Source organism: Elgaria multicarinata, chromosome 1 (genome assembly GCF_023053635.1).
Source record: "Elgaria multicarinata webbii isolate HBS135686 ecotype San Diego chromosome 1, rElgMul1.1.pri, whole genome shotgun sequence".
Lineage (NCBI taxonomy): Eukaryota > Metazoa > Chordata > Lepidosauria > Squamata > Anguidae > Elgaria > Elgaria multicarinata.
This window is the reverse complement of record NC_086171.1, coordinates 42,858,951-42,883,212: the sequence shown is the minus strand read 5'-3', so window position 1 is coordinate 42,883,212 and position 24,262 is coordinate 42,858,951. Positions and strand designations below refer to the sequence as shown.

The 24,262-nt window shown below is 40.1% G+C and overlaps 2 protein-coding genes across 5 annotated transcripts in view; one reads left to right on the top strand and one right to left on the bottom strand.

Moving 5' to 3' along the window:
* Window positions 1-727, bottom strand: part of KRIT1 (KRIT1 ankyrin repeat containing) — a 44,569-nt gene extending 43,842 nt beyond the window's left edge. Inside the window, exon 1 of the mRNA XM_063127005.1 lies at window positions 649-727. The gene's annotated coding sequence lies outside the window, so the exon portion shown is untranslated. The remainder of the gene's footprint in view (window positions 1-648) is intronic.
* Window positions 728-791: 64 nt separating this feature from the next.
* Window positions 792-24,262, top strand: part of ANKIB1 (ankyrin repeat and IBR domain containing 1) — a 79,507-nt gene continuing 56,036 nt past the window's right edge. For 3 of the 4 annotated variants that reach the window (XM_063126963.1, XM_063126972.1, XM_063126943.1), the window contains exons 1-2: window positions 792-1,382; window positions 21,453-21,717. In XM_063126963.1, the coding sequence (XP_062983033.1) occupies window positions 21,530-21,717 (188 nt within the window). In that variant the 5' untranslated portion in view covers window positions 792-1,382; window positions 21,453-21,529. Of the gene's footprint in view, window positions 1,383-14,814; window positions 14,833-21,452; window positions 21,718-24,262 lie in introns of those variants that run through there. The other variant, XM_063126953.1, reaches the window with a different exon arrangement.

Below are 24,262 nucleotides of genomic sequence, written 5' to 3'. Positions count from 1 at the left end.
TATAAATACATCAGACTCCAACGGTAAGAATTTTCAGAGTGGCTAGTCCTGTCAGTCCGTTACAGCAAGAACAGAGTCTTGTGGTACCTTTAAGACGTATCATGGTATACGTGTTTGTGGATCAAAGCTCTAGTCCAAAAAAGCTTATGACATAATACATTTCCCTGTCTTTAAGGTGCCACAAGACTTTTCGTTGTTTAGACTCCAGGGATAAAACTTTCCCTAGACTGTACCACTTCAGTTGCAGGTGTGGGATCACATAAGTAAATAAATAACCTTATCCTGCAGATACAAAAGTAGCAGGCCAGGAAGAAGGGGGCAGTCCAACTTTCTCCTTCTGGACATGTTCTTTTTCTACGTGCAAGGAGAATTTTGTTTTCTCCCATATAAGAGCATTCAAACAGGCATCGCCTCACCCGCAATCTAATGTGGTGCTACATCGCTGCACTGTATGCTTCAGGTTAGTAGCCCCCAGAGTCCCACTGAATTCAAGGGGAATTTCTCTCGAAGTTAAGTGCGCGCAGGACTACTACCTCCATGGGCAAGCAACTAACCTGAGGCAGAGACAATTAAAAGTGGGGGGAAAGGAGATCGAAATGCCTTGGCGTTAAAAAAAGAAAGAAAGAAGAAGAAGCCTCCTTTTCTTACCGCGTCGCCTTGAAGATCTCTTCCTCCAGGGAGAAGCGAGCATCGTCCAACCCCACCCCGGAGTTTAGCTTCTCTCCGTCAGCGCTCCGCCCAGCTACCCGCCCCCGTGAGCCCGCAGCAGATCCGCTTCCCGTGCGGCTTCGGCTGCCGATGAGTTTCCGGGTCGGAGGCCTGATTGCTTGTTGCCGTCGTTGTGTTGTTGGCCGCCGGAGGAGCGGGCGGCGGGCTCCGGTTTCTTCTTGCGGTGGCGGTACTGCTGCTGCCGTTGGTTGTTGTTGTTATTACTGATGCGAGATGCCTCGGCTCGAACTGGGACCGTGAGGGGAGCGAGGCAAGAGCGGGGCGAGGGAGACAAAGACTCTTGAGGAGAGCGGCTGAGGGGGCCCGCGGGGTACGCGAGCCGGAATAGAAGCACCAGGGAGAGCTCCGCCGTCGAAGCCGAGCAAAGGGGCAAGAAAGCGTCGAGCGAGCGAGGACTCGCTTCAGTGCCGCCCGCCCTGAGACCTCGCCCCGACTCAGTCCGAGCGGCCACCTCTCCCTTTTCCTGCGGGGAACGTCTGCTGCGTCTAACCCCCTTGCCCTCAGTGGGGGGCGGGTGGAAAGAGGAGCGGTGTTATTACAGCTAAAGGGGCAGCAATTACCTCAGAACGGCCGCAGGTTGGATGGATGGAGGCGCCGGCTGTGTGAAGACGAGGCACCAGGAGGAGGCGGGGAGCAACCCTGTTGAGGAACCGGTGAGTGTTCCCGGGACGCTGAATCTGGGGGGTGGGTGGGTCTCTTTTTAGAGTGGAGGGAATAAACAGTTCTGTGGCCACAAGTCGGGCTACTTGAGCCTGAGGCTCCCAGGAATGCCTTTCTCGTATTTCTGAGCGCTGCTAGGAAAGAGGCGCTGCAAGGGCGGGAGCACCGCAGGGCTTGGCAGCTGGCAAGCAAAGAAAAGTCCTCTGGATTTTAGCAGGCATTTGCTTTCTGGAATGGAGCGGATGGAAAACCGAGCTGCTCCTGCCTGCAACTTCATCGCCCTTCGAGAATGGTCACATGCAGTCACTCAACATGTTGTGTCGAGGTGAATCTCCTATATGTGAGGATATGTGTATGTGATGGGGCTAAACCCAGTTCAGAAGATGCGCGGCTTGGCTTTGGCTACAGAAGTGCCTATTAAGCTTGCTCAGTAGATAAGTTACCACCTAAATAGCTCTCTTAACGACTTTTCTCCGTACTTGTAATCCTGACGAGTTAATGAATGCTATGAGGATTATTGTCCCCTTCACTCTTCTTTCCCTCCCCCTTTCCAGTGTAGGTTTATTAGGATTTCTAAAATGCATTTGTGATTTTGAATGTAGAAGGGAGTAGAGAGAGTCTGGATCAACTAGCAGGGAGTACAAGGGTGTGGTCTTTTATAGGCGGTCAAAATTAGACTGGTATATTCAGTAGTTTATAATCAAAGGAGCTGCTTCATATAATCAGCAGAACCAACTGTTTTTCTTGGACTGTACTACTGTAGGCTGCGAGTGTGGGTTGTGTCTTCGATGTTGGCCTACACTTTTCCTGATGTGTGGTATATAGAGAATCATTGACTCAGTGTGCATGTCACAACACAGGTTGTTTTAAAGCCCTAGGTTGTGAACAAGCTGGTGCACTCTGCCTGATTGTTCCCACTCTGTCCCTGAGTTGTTTGTCATGATGTGCAAACCAGGAACTATGGCTTGTCTTTACCCCATCAAGCCAGAGAAATAACCCATAGTTGTGATATATGAACTTGGCTGATTTGCACAATCAAAACAAACTACTGTGGCTTGTTGTGAGCCATGGCCTGTGCTGGGCACAACTTGCATAATTGCTACCCGGCCATGACATAGCGTGTCATCTGAACCTGGTTGGCATGACTTGGAAGGTTAAACAACCCTACAACAGCCATGTTTTTTTTAGGAGTCGTTTAACCATGCTACTTCAGTTTGGATGACATGATGAGCCCCACCCCTGTGGTGGTTATGCAAATTGTGCCTGGCACACGCCACAGACTGCAACAAGTCCTGTGGGTGATTTTGATTATGCAAACCTGGTCATTGTGTGTGAGTGTTCAAAACAAGCAAATATTGTTTTCTCCCCGCCCTCCAAAAAAGCTACAACAAAAAAATGCATATAGCCACAGTATGAATTGGTTCAGGAAAACATTTACCATTTAATTCTGCTGATAGCATAAATTGGATAGAATACTGACTGTCACTTGACAATGGAAGGCTTGCCACTTAACCTGTTAGCCTAACTACATGTTACATGCACACATGTACGCGCGCTCACGCATGACTGCTTTTCCTAAAGAGAATAGCTCTGGAAGGGTTTTTTGGAGTAGACCCATGGTAGATGAAGAAAAGTGAAGTGTCTCTCCCCTCACTGTTTCTGTATTCCTTGATCTTTCTCAAGTGTAGTTATTATTTTCACAACAAACTAAAAAACATATACAAAAGAAGACTAAAAAACCCACAAAGAAAACATACGAAGTTAATATGGACTTCCATTTTTCTCCACTGCAAAAATAAGTAACCATATTTCTCCTTGCTCTATAATTAAAGTATTCCAAGTTCCCCTCTTTCTCTAGTCTTAAAATTTTCTTCTTATTCATTGAATCCACAGGTAAACAAATAATTGTTTTCTAGATCCTGCAAAAAGTCTATAAGAGGTTTCCATGCAGTTCTAAACATAGATGTAGACTTTTCTCTGATTATTGCTGTACATTTTGCCATCTCTGCCAATTCCAACATCTTCACTAGCCATTTGTCCGTCGTAGGTATTGTTGCTCCTTTCAATTTCTGTGCATATAGTAGTCTCTCTGCCAAAGTCATGTGTAAGAATAAAGTCCCATAGTTCCTTTTCATCTGGTCGTCTAGTAAACCCAAAAGGAAATAATCTGGTTTCAGTTATATATTAATTTTTAATATCTTCTGTATTAAAGAATGGATTTCTATCCAAAAAGTTCTCGCTTTTTTACAAGTTCACCATATGTGATATCTTTCTCAAGTGTAGCTAGACACTTTCTTTTTAGACAATTTAAAGGACTTTGTAGTATAATGGGTTATTGTCTCAGGAAGCTAGATGGTAAAACTCAGGTAGTACTATCGAACGGACCCTACATCTATGGGCTCGGATAGTCCATTTGAAATGGTGAAGCCTCTAAGCAAACTTGCATTGCCCCTTGAGGGAGGGGTCTATCCACTCCATTCCCCTGAGTGCTGATGGATGGACAGACTCACAACCACTTTTAGATGGTTCAATGTAAATTTATGGGGTTGCTGAGATCTTGGAACAGTGTATTTTTAAAGGTGGTCCAGTTCTATTTATTTTAAAACAGGAACAACAGAAGGAAACTAGTTAAAGTAAAAGTTGAGAATTTAGGAAGCATGCATATTGCTATGAGGAAGTCTATGTTGTAGCCCTCTTGATTTCTAGAATGAGTAGCCTGATCTGTAAGGCAAGAGCTTTCCACTGAAGTGAAGAAGTCTGGTGCTTTTCAACTAGAAAAACCTTGGTCTCTTAAATGTGCATAAAGGCTTGTAGGTTAAACTCTGGAACGTAGTAGTGTGAGGCAGCATGCTCCTGTTACAGAATCATTCAGGACTGATGGAAAATGTGGAGTAGCAACACATGTACACTCCTATCTTACAGTTTGAACTATTAAAGTGCTAGTTGGTATAAACAATATGAGCTGAATGTGAGTGAATTCTGATCATGTATCTCTGTTTGTTTGGAGACACGTAATACGTTGGAATTTAATTAGGATTGGTACACTTGGTTGTTCTCTTAAAAAGCTTTTGCTGATATTTCTGCTGGACACTTTCCATTTGATATAACTCAAATGTATATGATATAACTGCCAATGAAGAATGAAAAGAAGAGTATGTAAGTAGATCTATATTTAATTTGAATTCCCTAGAAAGAAATACATTCCCTCTCTTCATGGAAACACACACACTCATTCTGTTTATGATTACATCTATAGTAGTGTATTCACATAAGTTTGTAATACTAGGTCTAACCATAGGTAGAAACTGTGACTTGTGCCAATTATAGTTAATGAATGTTCTAGTGCAGAACTGTGTGTGTATGGGGAGACTACAAGTAAAGGCAGAGTGAGCATGTGGGCCTTCATGAAACTCCTAATTATTGTTAGAAGATGGGCAGGGTTACAACTGCATAAACTATTAATTTATTGCAATTAATTGGAATATTTGTATTCCACCTATCCATGATGGAACTCATGGTTAGATAGGGTTCTCAGGTGGTCCCCCACCTAAGCATTAACCAGACTTACACTGGCTTAGCTCCAGCAAGGTGCCTGCATCATGTGCCCTGAGACTACACCCTGAAATACATGGCAAACTTTCCCAACTTCTATACAGTTTAGTATTTTGAATCAAGACATAATAATTGGGGATATTTTTTCTCCTTAGATATTATAACAAGTTTACAGTTCACAGTTAGGCATTAAATATTTGCTACATTTCTGATAGCACCAAAAATATTACATATTCATCAAGCTGGCAGTATTTAACTTTTTCATAAATGATATCAAGTTGTTATGACCAGTGAAGTAGCCAAGTTTACAGATGATAGAATTACTTGGGACTGTGCAAATCCATGCAGATTTCCAAGAACTCTGAAAGGTTGTCTCCAAAATAGGAAAAAAGGTCAACAAGATGGGAAATTAGGTTTAGTGTAAATAAGCATAAAATAACGTGTGTTCTGGCAAAGAATCCAGTTAACATTGATGAATTCTGAACTGTTAATGTCTTCCCAGGAAAGATCTTGAGGTAATTGAAAACATCAACTCTGTACGTGGCGACTGTGAAAGACTAATTCCATGCTAAGAATTATTAGGAAAGGAATTGAAAATATAACTGCCAGTATTGTAATAAGTGTGTACACTTCATCTAAAAAGCATGAGTGCTGGAAAAGACGCAGAAAACTAAAATGATCTGTATGAGGAAAGGCTAAAGAACTTGGAGCTTTTACTGTTAGGGGGAGAAAGGATAGGAAAGGTTTATCAAACCATGCATAGCGTGGTGAAAATTGGATAGAGAAGCTTTCTTCATAATAATTGGACGGATTTAGAACAGACAAAAGGAAGCACTACTTCATACAATACAATTTATGGAATTCATTGTGAATGGTTATAGTGATGGTCATTAGGTTAGATGTCTTTGAAGAGGGATTAGGCAAATTCATGGATGATGGGGTCTGTCAGTAGTTGCTAGCCATAGGGGTTATATAGCACTTTCATGTCCAGAAACAGCATGCCACAGAATACCATTGCTGAGGAGTTATAGTAGGAGAGTGCCTTTGTGTTTTGCATGTGGGCTTTATGGAGGCATTTGTGGCCTCTGAAAAGCAAGATGATGGATTAAATGGATATCTTGTCTGAGCCAGAAAGGTTTTTATGTGTCAATCTTATAATGTTTTCTTGTGTGTCAAATGGAATATTGAAAATACATCCGTGTGGCTACTTCCCCCCCCCCCCCCATAATGCAGCTTTAGTTTGGTAGCCCATAGTCTTCTTCACACAGAACTATTTTCAGAACTATTAGCACCTGAATATTTAATATGATGAAATCTATATAAATAAAAATGTAAATGTTCGTTCGAAACAGACGTTATACCTCCGAAAGTTCTTCACCGATTGCTTTGAAATTTTGACACAACGTTGCATTCGAATATGCGAGCGTTGTTATGTAACTATGTTCTATATGGGGTCAAAAGTTTGTCTTAAAATCGAAGAAATAGGCCTAAAAAAAAAACAGTCCTGCTGATCATTGTGACATCGCCAACCAGTAGACCAATCCACTGCCTCCTCTCCTATTTGCATGTTCTCTCCTATTATAGGTCATTGTGACATCGCCAACCAGTAGGCCAATCCACTGCCTCTGCCTCCTCTCCTATTTGCATGTTCTCTCCTATTTGCTCTTATAGGTCATTGTGACATCGCCAACCAGTAGGCCAATCCACTGCCTCTGCCTCCTCTCCTATTTGTATGTTCTCTCACAATTGGCTGAGTGAATATAGATGTCACACCTGTGACTGTTACACGTTCTGAAGAAAGGTAACTGCCAGGAGTTTCCACTAACCTCACCGTAAAAACATCCTTTTTAAAAAACCAAACAGTGGGCCAATCCACTGCCTCTGCCTCCTCTTCTATTTGCATGTTCTCTCCTATTTGCTCTTATAGGTCATTGTGACATCGCCAACTAGTAGGCCAATCCACTGCCTCTGCCTTCTCTCTTATTTGCATGTTCTCTCCTATTTGCTCTTATAGGTCATTGTGACATCGCCAACCAGTAGGCCAATCCACTGCCTCTGCCTCCTCTCCTATTTGCATGTTCTCTCACAATTGGCTGAGTGAATATAGATGGCACACCTGTGACAGTTACACGTTCTGAAGAAAGGTAACTGCCAGGAGTTTGCACTAACCTCACCGTAAAAACATCCTTTTTAAAAAACCAAACAATCTGCTTTACTTCATCCAAATAATGCCTCGCAGAAGATCACACTTAGGTCGTCATACTCGCAGAGCGGAAGCACTGTGACGAGAAATTGCAAATCAGACTGAGGAAGAACGGGCATCAGCAAACGAGAAAAAAAGAAAAAAAATGCCTCAAATACGTGCCAAGGAAGCAGCCGAGCGACGTGCAGCCAGACTTGAGGATGCACGGTTGCGAGCACAGCGATCGCGTTCTACAGCTTCAGATCTACTTTGTTCTCAACAGAATGAACGCGACAGGCTGAGAGTGGCTGAAAGACGTCAACGAGAAACAGCACATCAACATCAAACACGACTCCGTGGTAAACAATCACACAATTACAATCGCCTTGCATTCCGGTACAACCCAGCTGATGATTATAGTTTGAGGCGGCATGTTCTCATCGGCACTATGACTGAAGTGTGTCCTTATTGCAAGGCTCTTAAATTTAATGGAGAAACAAAAGGAATGTGTTGCGCTGCTGGAAAAATTAAACTGCCTCAACTTGGAGAACCACTAGAGCCATTACAAACTTTGCTTGCCGGATATACCGCAGAGTCAAAGCATTTCCTATCTAACATCGGGAAATACAACTCATGCTTCCAAATTATTATTATTATTATTATTATTATTATTTATTTATATAGCACCATCAATGTACATGGTGCTGTACAGAGTAAAACAGTAAATAGCAAGACTCTGCCACATAGGCTTACAATCTAATAAAATCATAGTAAAACAATAAGGAGGGGAAGAGAAGGCAAACAAGCACAGGATAGGGTAAGCAGGCACAGGTTAGGGTAAAACTAACAGTATGACGTCGTTCGGCGCAGAAATCATCACAGCTCCATTTATGCCAACTTTCAAAGTCAAAGGACAAATTTATCATAAAGCCGGATCCCTCCTTCCGTTTCCAGATAGTCAACATAAATTCCTACAAATGTATTTCATTGGTGATGGCAATGATGAATTGAATGCACGCTGCGGAATTTATACCGGCATAAAAAGGTCCATCGTTTCAAAATTGCAACAGCTACTTTTATTTAAATTTTTTTTTTTTAATTCATTTTCAACACTATATAAACATAGATAAACATTTCCAAAATATAACTGAAACTAACACAATAAGAAAAAAAAATACATCAAATATCTGCTGCAAACATATTGAATAATTGTTGAGTACAAATATCAAAAACTATTACATATGCCTTATCACACTACAACATCTTCATTCTTAACATAAATGTGCACCCCCCACCTCGGGATCATTCTTGAGTCCAAAATCTAATCATTTCTTCTGCTGGTGGTTTCCCACTTCCCTTAGTAAACACGAACACTAGGAACTGTTTCCAGATTCCTTCGAACTCATTTATTTTAGTTACGCCTTTTCTCCACTTAATATTGCATGTCAGTTTATCATTAATGGCTATGTCCCATACTACTTTATACCATTCCTCAATAGAATATTCCCCTTGGATCTTCCAGTTCCTAGCTATCATCAATCGTGCTGCAACCAACAAACTCGATATCAGCTCTATAGTTCCTTTTCCACACTTTATATCTTCAAATAGTGACAGCAATGCTATTTTTGGTGTTTGTTCTATTTTCATTCCCACTATTTTTCAATTTCTGAAAACACCATCTTCCATAATCTTTGTACATATTTCAATTTAAGAGATTGCAATTCCCAATTCGATTGGCGTTTGCAATCACCATCAGCAAAGCTCAGGGCCAATCTTTAGAATTGTGCGGTTTAGATCTAGACACAGATTGCTTTTCACATGGACAATTATATGTTGTGTGTTCTAGAGTTGGCAAACCAGACAATCTCTATATCTACACAGACAATGGAACAACTAAAAATATTGTATATCCACAAGCATTGTGAAATTAAACATATTAGAAACATCCGCTTTGTCTTTTCTTTCTTTTCAATTTAACCAGACTGAGCCACAGCAACGCGTGGCAGGGTACAGCTAGTATTGCAATAAATGTGAATAGCTTAAATGTGAAAGTGTAAGCTATAACAGGTGGAGTTAAAGGTGCTAGGCTTAGTTACCATGAATGCTCGTGCATGTAAGAAGAGGGAATGCATTATTTATTACTTAACATTGCTTTATAGCCTCTTTACCAAGATCAAGTGTAACATTAAAACGGAGTCTAGGTGCAACAACACCAAGTTATTGAAGTATAAGCTTCCATGAGCCAGAGCCTGCTTTATCAGACACATGAAATGTAACCCTGCCCATCTTCTAAAAAATCCATGATCTGCAGGATACAAACAAAAACATGATCTAGTCAGAAGAGTAAAAGATTCAGTTGGAGTAAGTGTGACCTACTCCTAGCTTTAAAGGGGACAGCTGCTCTTGAGTTCCAGTGTATTGGCCTGGCTATTTGGGAGGTAGTTAAACAAACTGTCTTGTACAGAAAAGTGTGTCTTGCTTTGGCTACCCAGTTTCAGTATGTAGTGTGTTATATTTTTAACCCATTCTTTCCTGAGTGCTCATTGTGGGTGGTAACTACATATAAAATCTACAAATCCCACTTTTTAAAATATGTTTTTTTCAGCCGTATCCACTAAATGCTTGCATAAATTAAATATTTTCTGTTAATATCTGGGTCTATTTAAGAGACACTGAGAGAAATTTGTACTTAATGGGTGCTGTTTTCCCTTTCATCCGTCTTTTGGGATATATAGTTAGGAAAGTGATTGGAATGCAAATGTTCTGAATTACCCATTTCATACTTTCATATCTTCTCTGTTACTGAAGTCAGTTATATGACATAGCATGCTCTCAGGCAGGGAATATTGTTTAGCATGGGGAGTGCATGAATATAGTGCAATAGTTCTAAATGAGAAACATAGCTCACTTGTAGTATTTAGCGCAATTGGGTGAATATTCTAGTTTAGGGGAAGTGGATAACTTTTTCTATAATTGTAAATATAACTCTTGGATTATGAACCTTTATCCATTCTAACCATACTATTGGATTGCTTTTTGTATAATAACTTGTTAAGTCAACTTTTGAAGATTTGAAATCTATTGCATTTCTAAACCTGCTGGAATGTTGGCAGATAATTTAAGTTGGAAAACGTGGGTACTAGGAGCACTTGTTGAAAAAGCAGCTCTATAACTGATGTCTCCAACCGTTTTGTCAGCTGAATAGTATTGTATCATTAAAGTTAAAGGGTTTTGCAAATTTAAACCCCCCCGCCAAAGTCCAAGTATCTGTTGCAATATGATAAAACAAATTATAAAAACAAATGTAGATAACAGAGCATATAACAAATATGAAGTCATAGTCTAAAAAATACTATTAAGCAGATTGCAGCACAATTACTGTTGTAAGTGAATGTAAAGCTGCAATCTTACTCATGTTTAGACAGAAAAAAGTCCTACAACTCCCAGCATTCCCCAGTCAGCTATGTTGTCTAAACATGCATAGGATTGTGCCCCAAGTCTATATTTCTAAAAGAGTAAATGAGTTGATGGATGTATCCCTAATCACCCTTTGTTGATGTAAGATGTTTCAAAGAGATGAAGGGAAATCATGTTTCAAAGTAGTCTTATTTAGCCATGTCCATTGCCAGTCTATTTTATGTTAACTTTTCAAACAATGCCAGAATCCAAATCTTCTTGAACTAATTCCAGATTGAATATCTAGAAAAGCTTTTTGAGTGTCTAGCTGTATCCATTCTCACAGGGTTCAGCAAACTTTTTGAACATGATACTACAGTGAGAACAGTTTACTTTCCATGGTATTACTTGATTTTGAAAATGGTGGCGCTAATGACTCACTAATATCCATCCTTTGTCATGACTTGAATGGACACATTTGTCTTACATAACTTTAATGATATTTAAAAGGTTAGTATTTTCATAAGCTAGTGTTTTGTTTTGTTTTAAAAATAACACTTTCTGTAATTTTAGACTGCTGTAAGTAAATTCTTTAAAGAGTTGCTCTTTTGTGTAGTTTTAAACTGTATGGAAGTTTGGTTCTGTTTTTGAAGCAATCTAATACTACTCAGTTGAAAAAATGTCTGAGCAAAGTTGGCAGTGGATATAAAGCATACATTCCTAAATGAAAAGGTGTGGTTATTAAACCAGCTTAAGTCTGTAGTGTAGACTTGCCCTTTGTTTCAGGATTGTAAGGTTGCCAGTTGTAGATTTGGAATGTGACCAGTAAAATGCATATGATACTGGAACAATAACAAAGAATTGTGCTAACTGTAGAAACATGGTTTTTCAGAAGATTCCAATCCCTCCCAGATGTTGTGTGTTTTTCTTACACAAAATTCCAGTCCAAATAAAAAAAAGGGATCTTTTTTGTCCTAAGTTGTTCGTCATCAGTTTTCCACAACCCCACAGTCACCTCTGCATATGCTATTCTCCATCCTGACCTCATGGTTTATATCTGCTTTGGGAGAATGAGAATTTCACTGGCACTTTCTGCCTCCTTAGGGAGGATGTGGCATTATAGGCCTGTGAGCCTTAATTCCCAATTTCCCTGCTTTTTGGAGTTTGGTTGAAAACTGTAGAGCCTTTAACGTTGTTTTGTAAACCGTAGGTTTTTTGTTTATTGAATTTCATGGTTTTGTGTAACGGATGAACACACAGGAAAGAAGCCATATAAATGTATGGGATGTGGGGAAAGCTTCAACTGTAGTGGGACCTTGAGTAGACATCAAGGAACCCACACAGGGGAGAAAAAATATTTTTTAAATAATTTCCCAATTTACACTATTTAAAAAATTTAAATTATGACACTATAGTGTAATTATTTTTAAAAAAATACACTAAAATTTATAATTTTTACTATATTGACATTAAAGAATCCACTTAAACCAAGGATCAGAGTATCTAGCATTTTTCATATAACTGCTTGATAACCCACATATCACATAACTTCCAGATGAAAGGCATCACCAAATGTTGCTTCCTTGCTTGTATTTTCTTGCTATGTCAATAACTGGAGATCATGGTTAACAACACATTTAGGTATTTATTGCAGAGCTTTGGCTATGGGGCAGTATATCAATGTAATAAATAAATACACCCAGGCTATGGGGCGGTATATAAATGTAATTCCTTATGCCCCCCCTTCCTGGCTTTCCCTCAGCCTACACTACCTCACAGGGTCATTGTGAGGATAAAATGAAGAGGAGGATGAAGAGGACTACATGCTCTGGACTACTGCAACTACTGAGGGGCATTGAATTCTATGATTCCATGAATCTAAGTCTACAGCAACTGGAGGGTGCCAGGTTGTAGCAAAAACTAGGTCCCTTAAACATTTCTCTGGTGTGAAGTAACGTTTTGGGTATAAGATTCATGGATGTACATTTTAGAAAACGTTTTCCTTTCATACAAACATAAAGCAGCAGATTTAGCTTATAAGAAGCAGGTACACAGAGAAAGGAAAATATTTTCTTCCTTCACACCAGAGATTTTTTTTAAGAGACCTATATCTGTGTTCAAATTCAAAATACACACACACACACACACACAAATCTATAAAAGAAAGCTTAAAATGTAGTTCAGCATCTTTTAAAGAAACACACACTACCTGAAGAAGTTTAAACTCATGGCAGATAGGCCAGGGTTAACCTCCTCCCATTCCTAGTTTCAAAATATTTCTTTCCACAAAGTTTAAACTTTAAGTGGCTTGGTTGATGAACTGCCACCCCAAAGGAAAGTTTGCCATATATTCTTTACTTTGAATTAAGAAGCATGCACCAGCACTTCAAACACACACACACACACACACACACACCCCTCCCTCTTCACAATCACAGACACACAACAAAGTCAATCAAACCCCTACCTGAGCCAGCCAGGTTTTCTTTTTCCTTGGAGGCCAGGGAAGGGCCTCCCTCCAAGCAAGGCAGATAGTTTCTCTCTCCCTCCCTGGCCTCCACAGCACTGTGGGGAAGGAGAGGGACCAGACAGGGCCTTGGCTTATCTGCAGAAGGAAATGGCTCCTAAATGAGCCAGGCGGCCATCTTATTTCAGCCAGGCAGCCATCTTATTTCCAACATTCTAATCTATTTGAGACAGGAGGGAGGGGGGAGAGCGACGCTGCTGAGCATGCTCCATTTAGGAGTTATGAGTCTGTATTCACTTTAATAGGGCAAAGAAATGTTCATTAAAAAACAATGGAAGCGAATTTTGAAAAAAAAGCCATTCCACCAACTAGAACAGCGGTTCTCAACCTGTGGGTCGCGACCCCTTTGGGGGTCGAACGACCCTTTCACAGGGGTCGCCTAAGACCATCGGAAAACATGTATTTCCGATGGTCATTTATTTGTAATTAGAAATAAATATTTCACAATATATAATTACATATTGTTTTTGTGATTAATCACTATGCTTTATGTTCAATTTGTAACAATGAAAATACATCCTGCATATCAGATATTTACATTACGATTCATAACAGTAGCAAAATTACAGTTATGAAGTAGCAACGAAAATAATTTTATGGTTGGGGGTCACCACAACATGAGGAACTGTATTAAAGGGTCGCGGCATTAGGAAGGTTGAGAACCACTGAACTAGAAGGACAGGGGGGACAAGATCCCACCACTGGTTTGAAGGGTAAGGGTCCCAATTTGGAGCTTTTAGTGAGCAAAAAAATCGTCGCCACCCGGAAATAGAAAAGAGCCATTTTGAGCCAGAGAGGTTTTCCCCATTTTGGTACTTTGAACTGCCATCCTGCCCTCAATATTTCACAAATCTTCTTGAAACGCGCAGGGTATGTAAAACCAGCATTTCTTTCTGGCAGGTCTCCATTTCAGAAAGATTGGTGAAACATTTTCCATTTTATGAACGTCAGAATGACCCACCCCCAATTTCGGCCTTAACATGGTGGAATGCTCTTTTCACTGATCGCCTATAACACAGGGAAACACTCCCGTGTTTCCCTGTAATATAAATTCCAGGGTGGTGTACTCATGTTAGTCTGTTGCAACAGAAAACAATTAAGAGTCATGTGGTATATTATCAGGGTTATAGCTTTTTTTTAAAAAGCTTGTGTCGAGGGCTGACTTTCAATAGATCGCAGCGAGGGAGCTGCTCTGCTACATACGAAACCCTGACCCAGAATCAGGTCGTCTACAAAATATTTAGTGCCGGGTGCCCCACGAACATGCGGTGCGCTACGGGCGAGAGGCGGCCCCCTTCCGGCCGTGCTCCGCTCCCGAGATGGACGGCTCTCCTCACCGGACCGGGAGGGGACCCGGGCCAGCTAGCCGAGGCCAACCGAAGCTCCTCAGCGCTGTCAGGGTTATAGCTAAGCTTTCATGGACAAAACCTACTTCACTAGATGCATTAAGTGTTATCTTCATTTAGCATGCACACACATGGGAAATTGTAAACTGGGACTTATGAGGTACAATCTGTCACAGATATCTGTTATCAAATCCAAGTTGAGATTCCCACTCAATTAACTATGGGCAATTAATGTTCTCTATTTCTAATAGGACTGCCATACTATTAAGCAGAGTGAAGCAGCCACTTCAGGCAGCAGATGCTGGGGGAACAGTGGTGAGGTGTTGGGAGGGCAGACCTGTGTGGGCCATATGGCCTGCCCTGTAGCCCCTAAACTAGTCTACTGCCCTCAATTGTGGTGGAGGAGGATGACCTGTTGCCACTGCTGAAATAAGGTGCAGGTACCAGTCTGGTAGGTTTTTGTACTTGGAATGGGAGAAGATGCTATCATGTCCACCTCAGGCAGCAAAATGTCTTGTGCCAGCACTGATTACATTTTAGAGCTGTATCCAGTGGTTGTGTGAGTGGAAGCAGTTCTCTCAAAGCCTTATTCAAAGAGTCCTGAACAGCATGAGCTGTGTCACACAGAACTGCAGTGTGGGGGCAGGGGAAGCACCCAAAATCGGGTGTGGGAGAGAATGCACTCTCCTGTGGCTTTGAATTGCTTAACTATAGTTGAATAATTGGGAATCCTACATTTGTACAGAGGCAAATATTATTTCAAAGTGTTACTTTGAGCTGCTGGATTGTCCATTGGATAGCCTAGGATATTTTGTTCAGAGCATTACTCCTGAAGAGGAAATACTGTTGTTGTTGTTGTTGTTGTTGTTGTCGTCGTCGTCATTATTATTCCCAGTACTGGGGCTCAAGGCAGCTTTACAAACTTAAATCATATACAGTTAAAACCTTAGCCAATTGCTCTGAGCCATCACAGCTCTTAACTTCCTGAGTGACACTGCTTGGTAACTGCAACAGAGGCACAACTTGATTTTAATGCTTGGTGGGAGAATATATCTTTAGTTGCTTAGTAGCTAGCTGTAAAATGCTTTCCTCCAACACCTAGCCCAGCAAAATTGCTGTTATCTTTGTTATTTGAACATAAGTGTTTTTTAATTACCAGTTGACTTTAATTATCCGATTTGTATGCTAATAGTTGTGATTTGCAATATAACCATGCAATTGAATATTCATATATTTCAGCTGAAATAATGGAGTATATATTACATTCACAGATATATGAAGTATACAGTATTTCACACCTTGATATCTCTGTGGGAAATTTTCATATATAATCATGTTGGGATTATTTCTTCTACTCCAGTACTGACAAAGCATGTTGACCTTGATTGCATTAAGATCACTGATTATTTTGGCTAGATTTCCTTTAGGGAAATCTAGGGACAGCTTTATGTAAGGGATAACATGAATATAAAATGCATTCAGAGCAACTTTTTAGATATATCCTTCATTATTTCTTTCAGTCATTTACTCTTTATAAGATATAATTGGCACTACTATTTTTGTTTATTGGAGGCATTAATAAACCAGGAAGTCTCTAGTTAGCTAGAGTTGTTTTGTTTGGATGAAATGGTTAATTCAAGACATCATAGTTTAATTTCAGATCAGGCTGAGATGCTGTATGCATGGGCAAAAGGCTCAATAAGGTCCAAACTGGGCTATTGGCATGATGTTGTAGAATAAAGTGTGAGGACCACTTTTTGATATGGAGCTATTTGTCCTAACAAATGCACACACATCCATAAATATATGAAAAGTTATGATGTCAGAAAAAACTGTAAACCATGGTAGCTTTTTAGATTTTCATATGGGGCTATTTCAGAGAAACTGATTTCCTTATGATTATGACTTTACAGACATCAACTCCTTGGAAGCATAAGAATCAGCTCTACGTGTCTGTTTTCTCTCCCCTACACACAAGTTCTTAAATAACCTTAGTAATAATCTGAAATAATTGTTAAATAATCTTAGACTATATATATATATATCTTCTGCCTTTTGAAATGGTGTCTTTCATTTTGTTACTATTTTGTTTTGAAATGAAATGTTTTTAAGTGACATGTATTGGTTAACTTGCTTTGTTGTCGGGAAAATTGACCTGTATAATCATTAGAAGGAAAAATGATGCCTTTAGGAGAGCAATAAGGTCAATCTGTCTCTTAGCATTGTGTGGGAAAGGGTAATCATAATGACAATTCCAGGAAAATGCACATTCAGATTTTCTCTAATTAGATATATCTCTTGAAGATTGTTTCATTGAAAGTATAAATTGTTTGCTGTCCCTCTCCACAACTTTTTATTGCTGGATGTGGGGATATTATTACTGGTAAAAAAAGATGTGCACAAATTCTACTCACAGTTCTTCCTTTCATGTTTTTCTCCCTCTCATAATACTAGAACTTAGAGTTTGAAGTTATTCAAGGATGTTGAATGGTTCAGGACAGACTGAAGTAGTTACTTTTTCACACAGTGCTTAGTAAAATTCTCTACCCCAATAGATGGTGACAGCCTTTAAACTTAGATGGCTTTACAAGGAGATTAGAGAAATTCATGAAGGATTTCAATGGCTACTAGTCATGATGGCAATATGTTACCTCTAGAGTTGGAGCCAGCATGTCTCTGAATATGAATTGCTACTGCCCTCATGTCCCATGTACACTTCCCATGGTATCTGGTTGGCCAGCGTGGGAACAGATTGCCAAACTAGATAGACCTTCAGTCTTGTCCAACAGAGTTCTTCTGTTCTTATTTCTCTTAGCTGCTGTTTGTTAAGGTACATGGAATATTGTGAACTGAATGTGGCTTCCCCATGATTTACAATTTTTCATGTAAATAGGCCTTTACATCCACAGATACTGCATCCTTAGGGCACATTCGGATGACACAACAGTCAACTCTGTGCTTATAGTCAACCCCGGATAACTATTATCATGTTGTCCTGGAGACCCCCCTAAATAGTAATCCGTGGAGTTGACTATTGGCACAGGGTTGACTGTTGCCCAATCCCAACCCCTCTCTGTCTTCCTCACCGAATAGCAGCGCTGGTTCCCATGAGGATCCCTCTTCATGCCAGGTCCCACCACTGTCGGTACTTGGTGCCACGCTGTCCTCCTATGGGATGATCTGGCACGAAGGGGGATTCTCATGGGAACCAGCATCACATGGAATGGTTGTGGTGCCCCCATGTTCCCCGGGACATGTGCGTCCTGTCCCTGGGTGGAGTGCCACATGCATGTCCTGTCCCTGCCACGGGAGAGATCTGTTTTATGGATATCGGTATTGGCAGGGTGACCCTGCCCTGCTGATCTCCACAAATGGATAGCGGGGTGGGGTGGGAGGAGACGCTCACCTGATGCTGTCAAGGACTGCATCAGGTGAGCGTATCCCTCCGCCATGCCACACTATCCATTTGGATATGGGGCTGGGTAGATGGAAGCATCCCCCCAACCTCATATCCAAATGGATAGTGGGGGGGGGGAAGGGAGATGTTCACCTTATGCTGTCCTTGACAGTGTCAGGTGAGCATCTCCCTCTGCCCCATCCCACTATCCATTTGTCTACCTCCGCACCCTGCCAATATCCACAAATGGGCTTCACATATTGGGTCGAAGGGGTGTATGGATCTATCCTGTAGCTGTAACGTCAAACTATGGGAGAAATCCATCCACAGTTTGATGTTACAGCCGCAGGACAGATCTATACTCCCCCCTCCCCGATACCCAAAGGGATATCGGGGTGGGGGGATTTCTTCCATGGTGTGACGCTGCAGCTGCAGGACAGATCCTTACACCCCTCCACCCCAATCTCCATTTGTGCATGTCCTGGGAAGCACGTGGGGAGCCACACAATCAGCGGCCACTGCATGCTTCCCAGGATGAATGACACATGCCTACAGAGCCGAGCTGGGCAAGAGCGGCACAGGTTTCTGCCACTCTTGCCTCGTGACTCTGTAGGCACATGAAATAGTCAACGGAGCCCTTCATACAACACACTAATCAACAGTTGTGCAAATAGTCAACTCTGCACTCCATTGATTATTTGCATTGGTTATTTCTAGGAAATAATCAACCTTGTGTGGAAAATGCTTGACAGATGACACAATAGTCAATGGTGGACTGTTTAATCAACCGTGGAATATTTAATCAACCATTGACTATTGTGTCGTCCAAACCCAGTCTTAGTATTGCTTTTATTCAGAGCATCTTTCATTCCCTTCTTTTGTATTCTTCTTTCCTTCCTTGCCTTCCTTCCACCTTGTCTGTCTTTTTGCTTCCCTGTGCAGAGCTTATTGTCACTGATAGGTTAATTAGCCATATGTTCCATAATCTAATCAGTGTGTTCATGCTCCAGGCATTACTGTTTTCTGTCTTTCATTGCTTAGATGTTCTTTTCTCCTTCTTGAGCCTTCAATTACTTCTGCCAGATACTTAAGATCTTGTCTACAACATCTATACTAAAAATCTCACATAAAGGGTTTGAGGTTCTGCTCTCTTTGCTTTTAATTTTTGCATCTTATCTTTGCTTAAATATTGTTTGTAATATTTTAAATTGTAGAATTTTATTGTTTTAGTGTACTGTAAACTGTTTTGAGGGCTCTTGTTTTGGGTTAAAAAGGAGCATAGAAATTCTTTAATAAATTAATAAATAAATATGTTGGGTTGGATCCTGACTTAGACATACTTAGATCATACCCATTGAGATCAATGGGATTTAAGTCATGACTAATTTACATTGATTTCAATGGGTATAATCTAAGTATGACTAAGTCTAGATCCATAGTCAACTTGAGTATTGTGATTGCATTAATGGCTGGGGCTTCTAAAACTATCTAAAGAAACACTACTGACACAATATTAGATAAATAACAGTTTAATCTAAATAATTTATATTTTATCTTAGGACTAGTAAATGTTTGGGGAAAACATTCAAGTGCCAGTTCTAGTATGTGGTCTGTTAGCACATGGTCTGAGCATGTCAGCACTGTAGGGTGTGGAACTGGAACCATCATCTCTCAACTTAGGTAGCAGTTATTGTAGGTCTTCAACAGTAGTAGCTTGTTTTCTTTTAATAGGCTGCCAGATAAGCAATATCCATGTCTGTTTTGATTCTTGATTATGTTGAGAACATTAGCTTCCATTTGTGGCACAGACCTTTATATGCATATATTCTCAAGCTTCCGTTCCATGCTTCCTGGACTGACCTCCCTGTATCTTGCATTATACGATTGCCTTCCTCCTTCTCTCTTGAATTGCCTTCTTACCTGTCATCTCCACTTTGCTTGACTTGTTCCCCACCCTCTTGCTTCAGTTGCTATATTTGGAGTATGTTTGGGTTTCTGACATTGTCTGTCTGGTACGGGCAGCCCCCTCAATAAGAGCTGGGCAGGAAATAGTGTTAAGAAAGAATTAATGCATGGATGTGCAGGAGACATAATTTGAAAGGCTTTGGCTTATATTACAGATTGTTTTATGCTGAAATTAGTGGGGGATAGATATATAAGTGCTAGAGGAAGTGAAAATGTTGATGAGGGACTTTTGGCTTGTGGATATTAGACATTCAATGTATTGTAAGATCAATAATGGACTAGATGTCAGCCAATAAACTGAAGTTCAGTTCCAACATAATGGAGACGTTGGTACTGAGGTGAAGATCAAAATGTTCTAAATGTGATTCCATGCCTTCTTAAGATCAGATTTGCAATTTAGCATTGCTTTTAGATCCAGCTTTATATCTGAAATAACTAATGGCTTCTAAGTTGGTGATCCATTTGCAAATGGTTTGGGGTAGAGATAGTTCGGGTTTGGACAATCTCACCACTGTGTGTACCATGCACGCGCCCATCATTTTCATAATTAGCCACACTGCAGCATGGCTTGCCATGTTGTCCCAATCCGCAGTGGTGCGCAGTGGGGGGCTTCATACCCACCCTGCAACCCATGACTTGCAATAGAAGTTGTACGGTGGGTACAAAGCCGTTCTTGCTGCATCACAGAGCTGGCCACAACGTGGGTAATTATGCAAACGACAGGGCATGCAGCACACACAGAGGCAGGAGAAGAAGTTACAGTGGGTTCTTTTACCCCCCGTGATCGTCTGAACTCCCCCATAGTTTGGTCACACTTATCCATGGTATGGTTTTTTAACATCCTCTTTGGATTGCTGTAATGGGTTTTATCTAATTTGGTTTCATGCTATAATCACATAGTGAAATATGATTGCCTGTCTTGGCTCTATGATATCATCACACTGGTCTTGTGATCCCCAATTGGCTGATTCACACAGCTTGTAAGAAGAATCATATTCTGAAAAAAATGTTCTGAAGCAGATGTTTCAGTAAATTGGATCAAAATAGCACAAAACATTAAGTGTTTGAGACCTGTGGAAGCTTCTTTTTCATGCTAAAAACATTTGGCCATGAAAATTCCTAGTTAACACTCAGATTGTGTGTTTCAGCAGGGTATACTGAAGTCTTTCTTTGCAATGTCATACTTAAAAATCTGAATAGAAGCTACTGGGAAATGTTGCTTCCCCAGTGATTGAGTTAAGAAGACCTCACTCTGTTTTAAACGGCACAATATTTACCTTAATATATAAAGGTGTCTGAAGCATTTTACCTCTCTCAAGGCTATCTTCTAACTCCAATTTACAATCACAGTGTCTCTTAATTTACCATTAAAAATGCTATAGTTTGAAACTTGTCTTTTATCACTGCAGGGCAAGGTTAAGGAAGTGCTATTCTTAAGTCATCATCCCCCATTGGTTAGGGTCCAAAGTATGTGTTTGGAAATAATGTTTTACTATGTTTATGTAATAAAGTTGTTATAGTTTAACAGAGCAGAAGTTAAACTATGTAGAACTAGGTGGAAGAATTTATTCCTATTTAAATAAGAGCAATAAAATGCATTTTAAATTGTGATTCGTTTTAAGGATTCAGTTTGATCAGATTTGGATAAACTGCTAGAGAATTTTCAACACAATTTGAAATACTGTTTGTTTCTTTCAGAATATAAAACATGTTGCTGACCTACGCACTAACTGATTGAAGGGGGAAAGAGGAAGCGTCACCCCATTAATTACAACATGGGAAATACAACTACTAAATTTCGCAAAGCACTTATAAATGGAGATGAAAATTTGGCCTGTCAAATATACGAGAGCAATCCTCAACTAAAAGAATCTTTGGATCCTAATATTTCTTATGGAGAGCCTTACCAGCATAATACTCCATTACATTATGCTGCTAGGCATGGGATGAATCGAATATTAGGGTGAGTATTGTTGTTTTATGTACTTGATAAATGAAAAAAGATGAGAAAGGAGAAAAGGATGAGAACTCAGTTTGTCAAAACACCATGGGTTTACTAAGCCAAACCTAGCAAGGAAATGTAGAGCGGGTGGATTAGAAGGAAGAGAAAGGGCAGTACTGAAAGAAGGGGTTGCAAAGAAAACAGTGTTATGTGGTGTCAGGACTATGCAACGACTATGGCTGTCCAAGCAGGTTTTGGTCTTACATTTTTCAAATAGCATACCCCATGCAACAAGACAAACTACTTTAAAATAAAGGGGACTTTCAAAAGCAGTTTCTTTGCCATGGGGTAGGTGGATATGCTGTTTAAAGCGTGCGCGCACACACACACATAAAAGAGGCTTTTAAAAATCTATGGGCCATCCCCCAAACCCCTGGACATTCCAGAAACAGTTGTGTGGATCCTGATTATTGTTATAATAGCAATTTCCTCTTTGTCATCTCTGTGCTGTCATATGTATGGGTTCTGTACCCATAGGCAGCATTTTGGAAATGCTAGAGCTTTAGAGACAATTCTAGCACCTCCACTCAGACAGGGAAATTCCATGCTTTCAGACTGGCTTAAAGGCAGGAAGAACACCTCTTTCCCTCCTAGTTTTTAATCCCCCTAAAATGATTTCTAAAAACAATGTAATAAGAACAGAATGTAAGCCTATGCGGCAGGGTCTTGCTATTTACTGTTTTACGCTGTACAGCACCATGTACATTGATGGTGCTATATAAATAAATAATAATAATAATAATAATAATAATAACAATTTTATAAAAACACAAGAGATGAAAAGTGTCTGGAAATAATGAAGTCATGGGGTGAATTTTGTTTTAATCCTCCAGCATAGTTATTTCTTTCACTCTTTATTAAAAAATATTTATCTAAAGCTTCTGAACTTGTGAGTAGAGTCACATTCTTGACAATAAATGTTCATTCTTGGCATTTGGATTTTGTTGTATGGAGTCCTGTGTTTCTGATGATGTAGCAGTCAACTAATGTAGTTCTAATACATTCAGACAATAATTACAGATTTACTAACTGAATTTACTTTTAAAATGTTTAAAATATAATTTTCCTAAAGCAGCCCTCCCCAACCTGGTGTCCTCTGGATGTTTTGTACTACAGTGCCCAGCATTCCTGACTACTGACCATACTGCCTGAGGCAGATGGGAGCTAAAGTCTAAAATATCTGGAGAGCACCAGGTTGGGGAAGCCTGTCTTAAAGTAACAAAGTGACTATATATATTTAAAGAGCTCTAAAAAAAATTATTGTTTATTTTTCAGTTTTTTGTAATGTTCTCTTTTTCCTTCCACCACCACCACCACCACCACCACCCATACCCAGGAAAAAAACCCTTCTCTTCCCCACATGGCCTCAAAATTTCTGGAAATTTTAATCTCTAGTTTTAACTATATTCTGTATTCTCATCGATGTGTTCAGAACAAATTGGTCTGAAATCCCTCCTTCCCTTCATTACAGTATATAACTTACAGCATTCAGTTTGCTGTTGCATTATTCTATAGTACTATGTTTGTCTATTCCATGTAGCAGTTTCATGAAGACTATACTTTGAGTTAAAGAGGACTTAAGGGCTTGTTAAGATAACAATTTAAAGTTAGCTAAATTTTGGAATTCCCTTTCCACATAACTCACATAAAGGTAAGGAAAGCATAGCATAGGGAGGGGCTGCGGCTCAGTAGTGGAGCTTTTCCTGGTGAAGGTCCTAGGTTCAATCCCTGACATCTCCAGATAAAGCTGGAAAAACTCCTGCTTGAAACCCTGGAGAGCTGTTGTCAGTCAGTGTCAACAATATTGTGCTAAATGGACCAATGGTCTGACAATATAAGGTAGCTCCTATGCACCATAGCTCACTTTTTTCCTCTCTTTTGATGCTCTAGATACCTCCCCCTTTCCTTATTCTCAAATCACTTGATAAATGAAAAAAGATGGGAAATGAGAAAGAGATGAGAACTCAGTTTGTCAAAGTACCGTGGGTTTGCAGATCTCTCTATACCCTTTGATATCTATTACTTTGCACTGACCTAGGAGGGGGTTCTCATCATCTCCCTCATGCCTGTCTACTCCCTGGAAGCTGAAAAGCCACTTGTATTTATTTATTTTTAAATGGAGCTGCAGTAACACACATTCTGTTAAACAAGGTTGATATGTGAAATCCCATGCACAGTAAATAAAGAAGGCAAGAAAAAAAATCACATCTTCTCTAAATTTGTCTCATTTGCTTTGACTCATGACTCACTTGTGGTATACCCAGTGTTGCCACTCTGACATCATTGAACTAATGGGAACTTCTTATAAGCATCTTTCGATTTCTAAAAATTCTTCGATGTTCCGTTGGCTTTAATTAGTGCAGCTATTAATAATCTTGCTTAAAGCCTCAAACATAGGAGAATATAATTGGTAGGATATAGAAATGTGTGTACATCAGGCCTGTACAACATTATTTATTTATTTATTTATACAGCACCATCAATGTTCATGGTGTTGTACATAGTA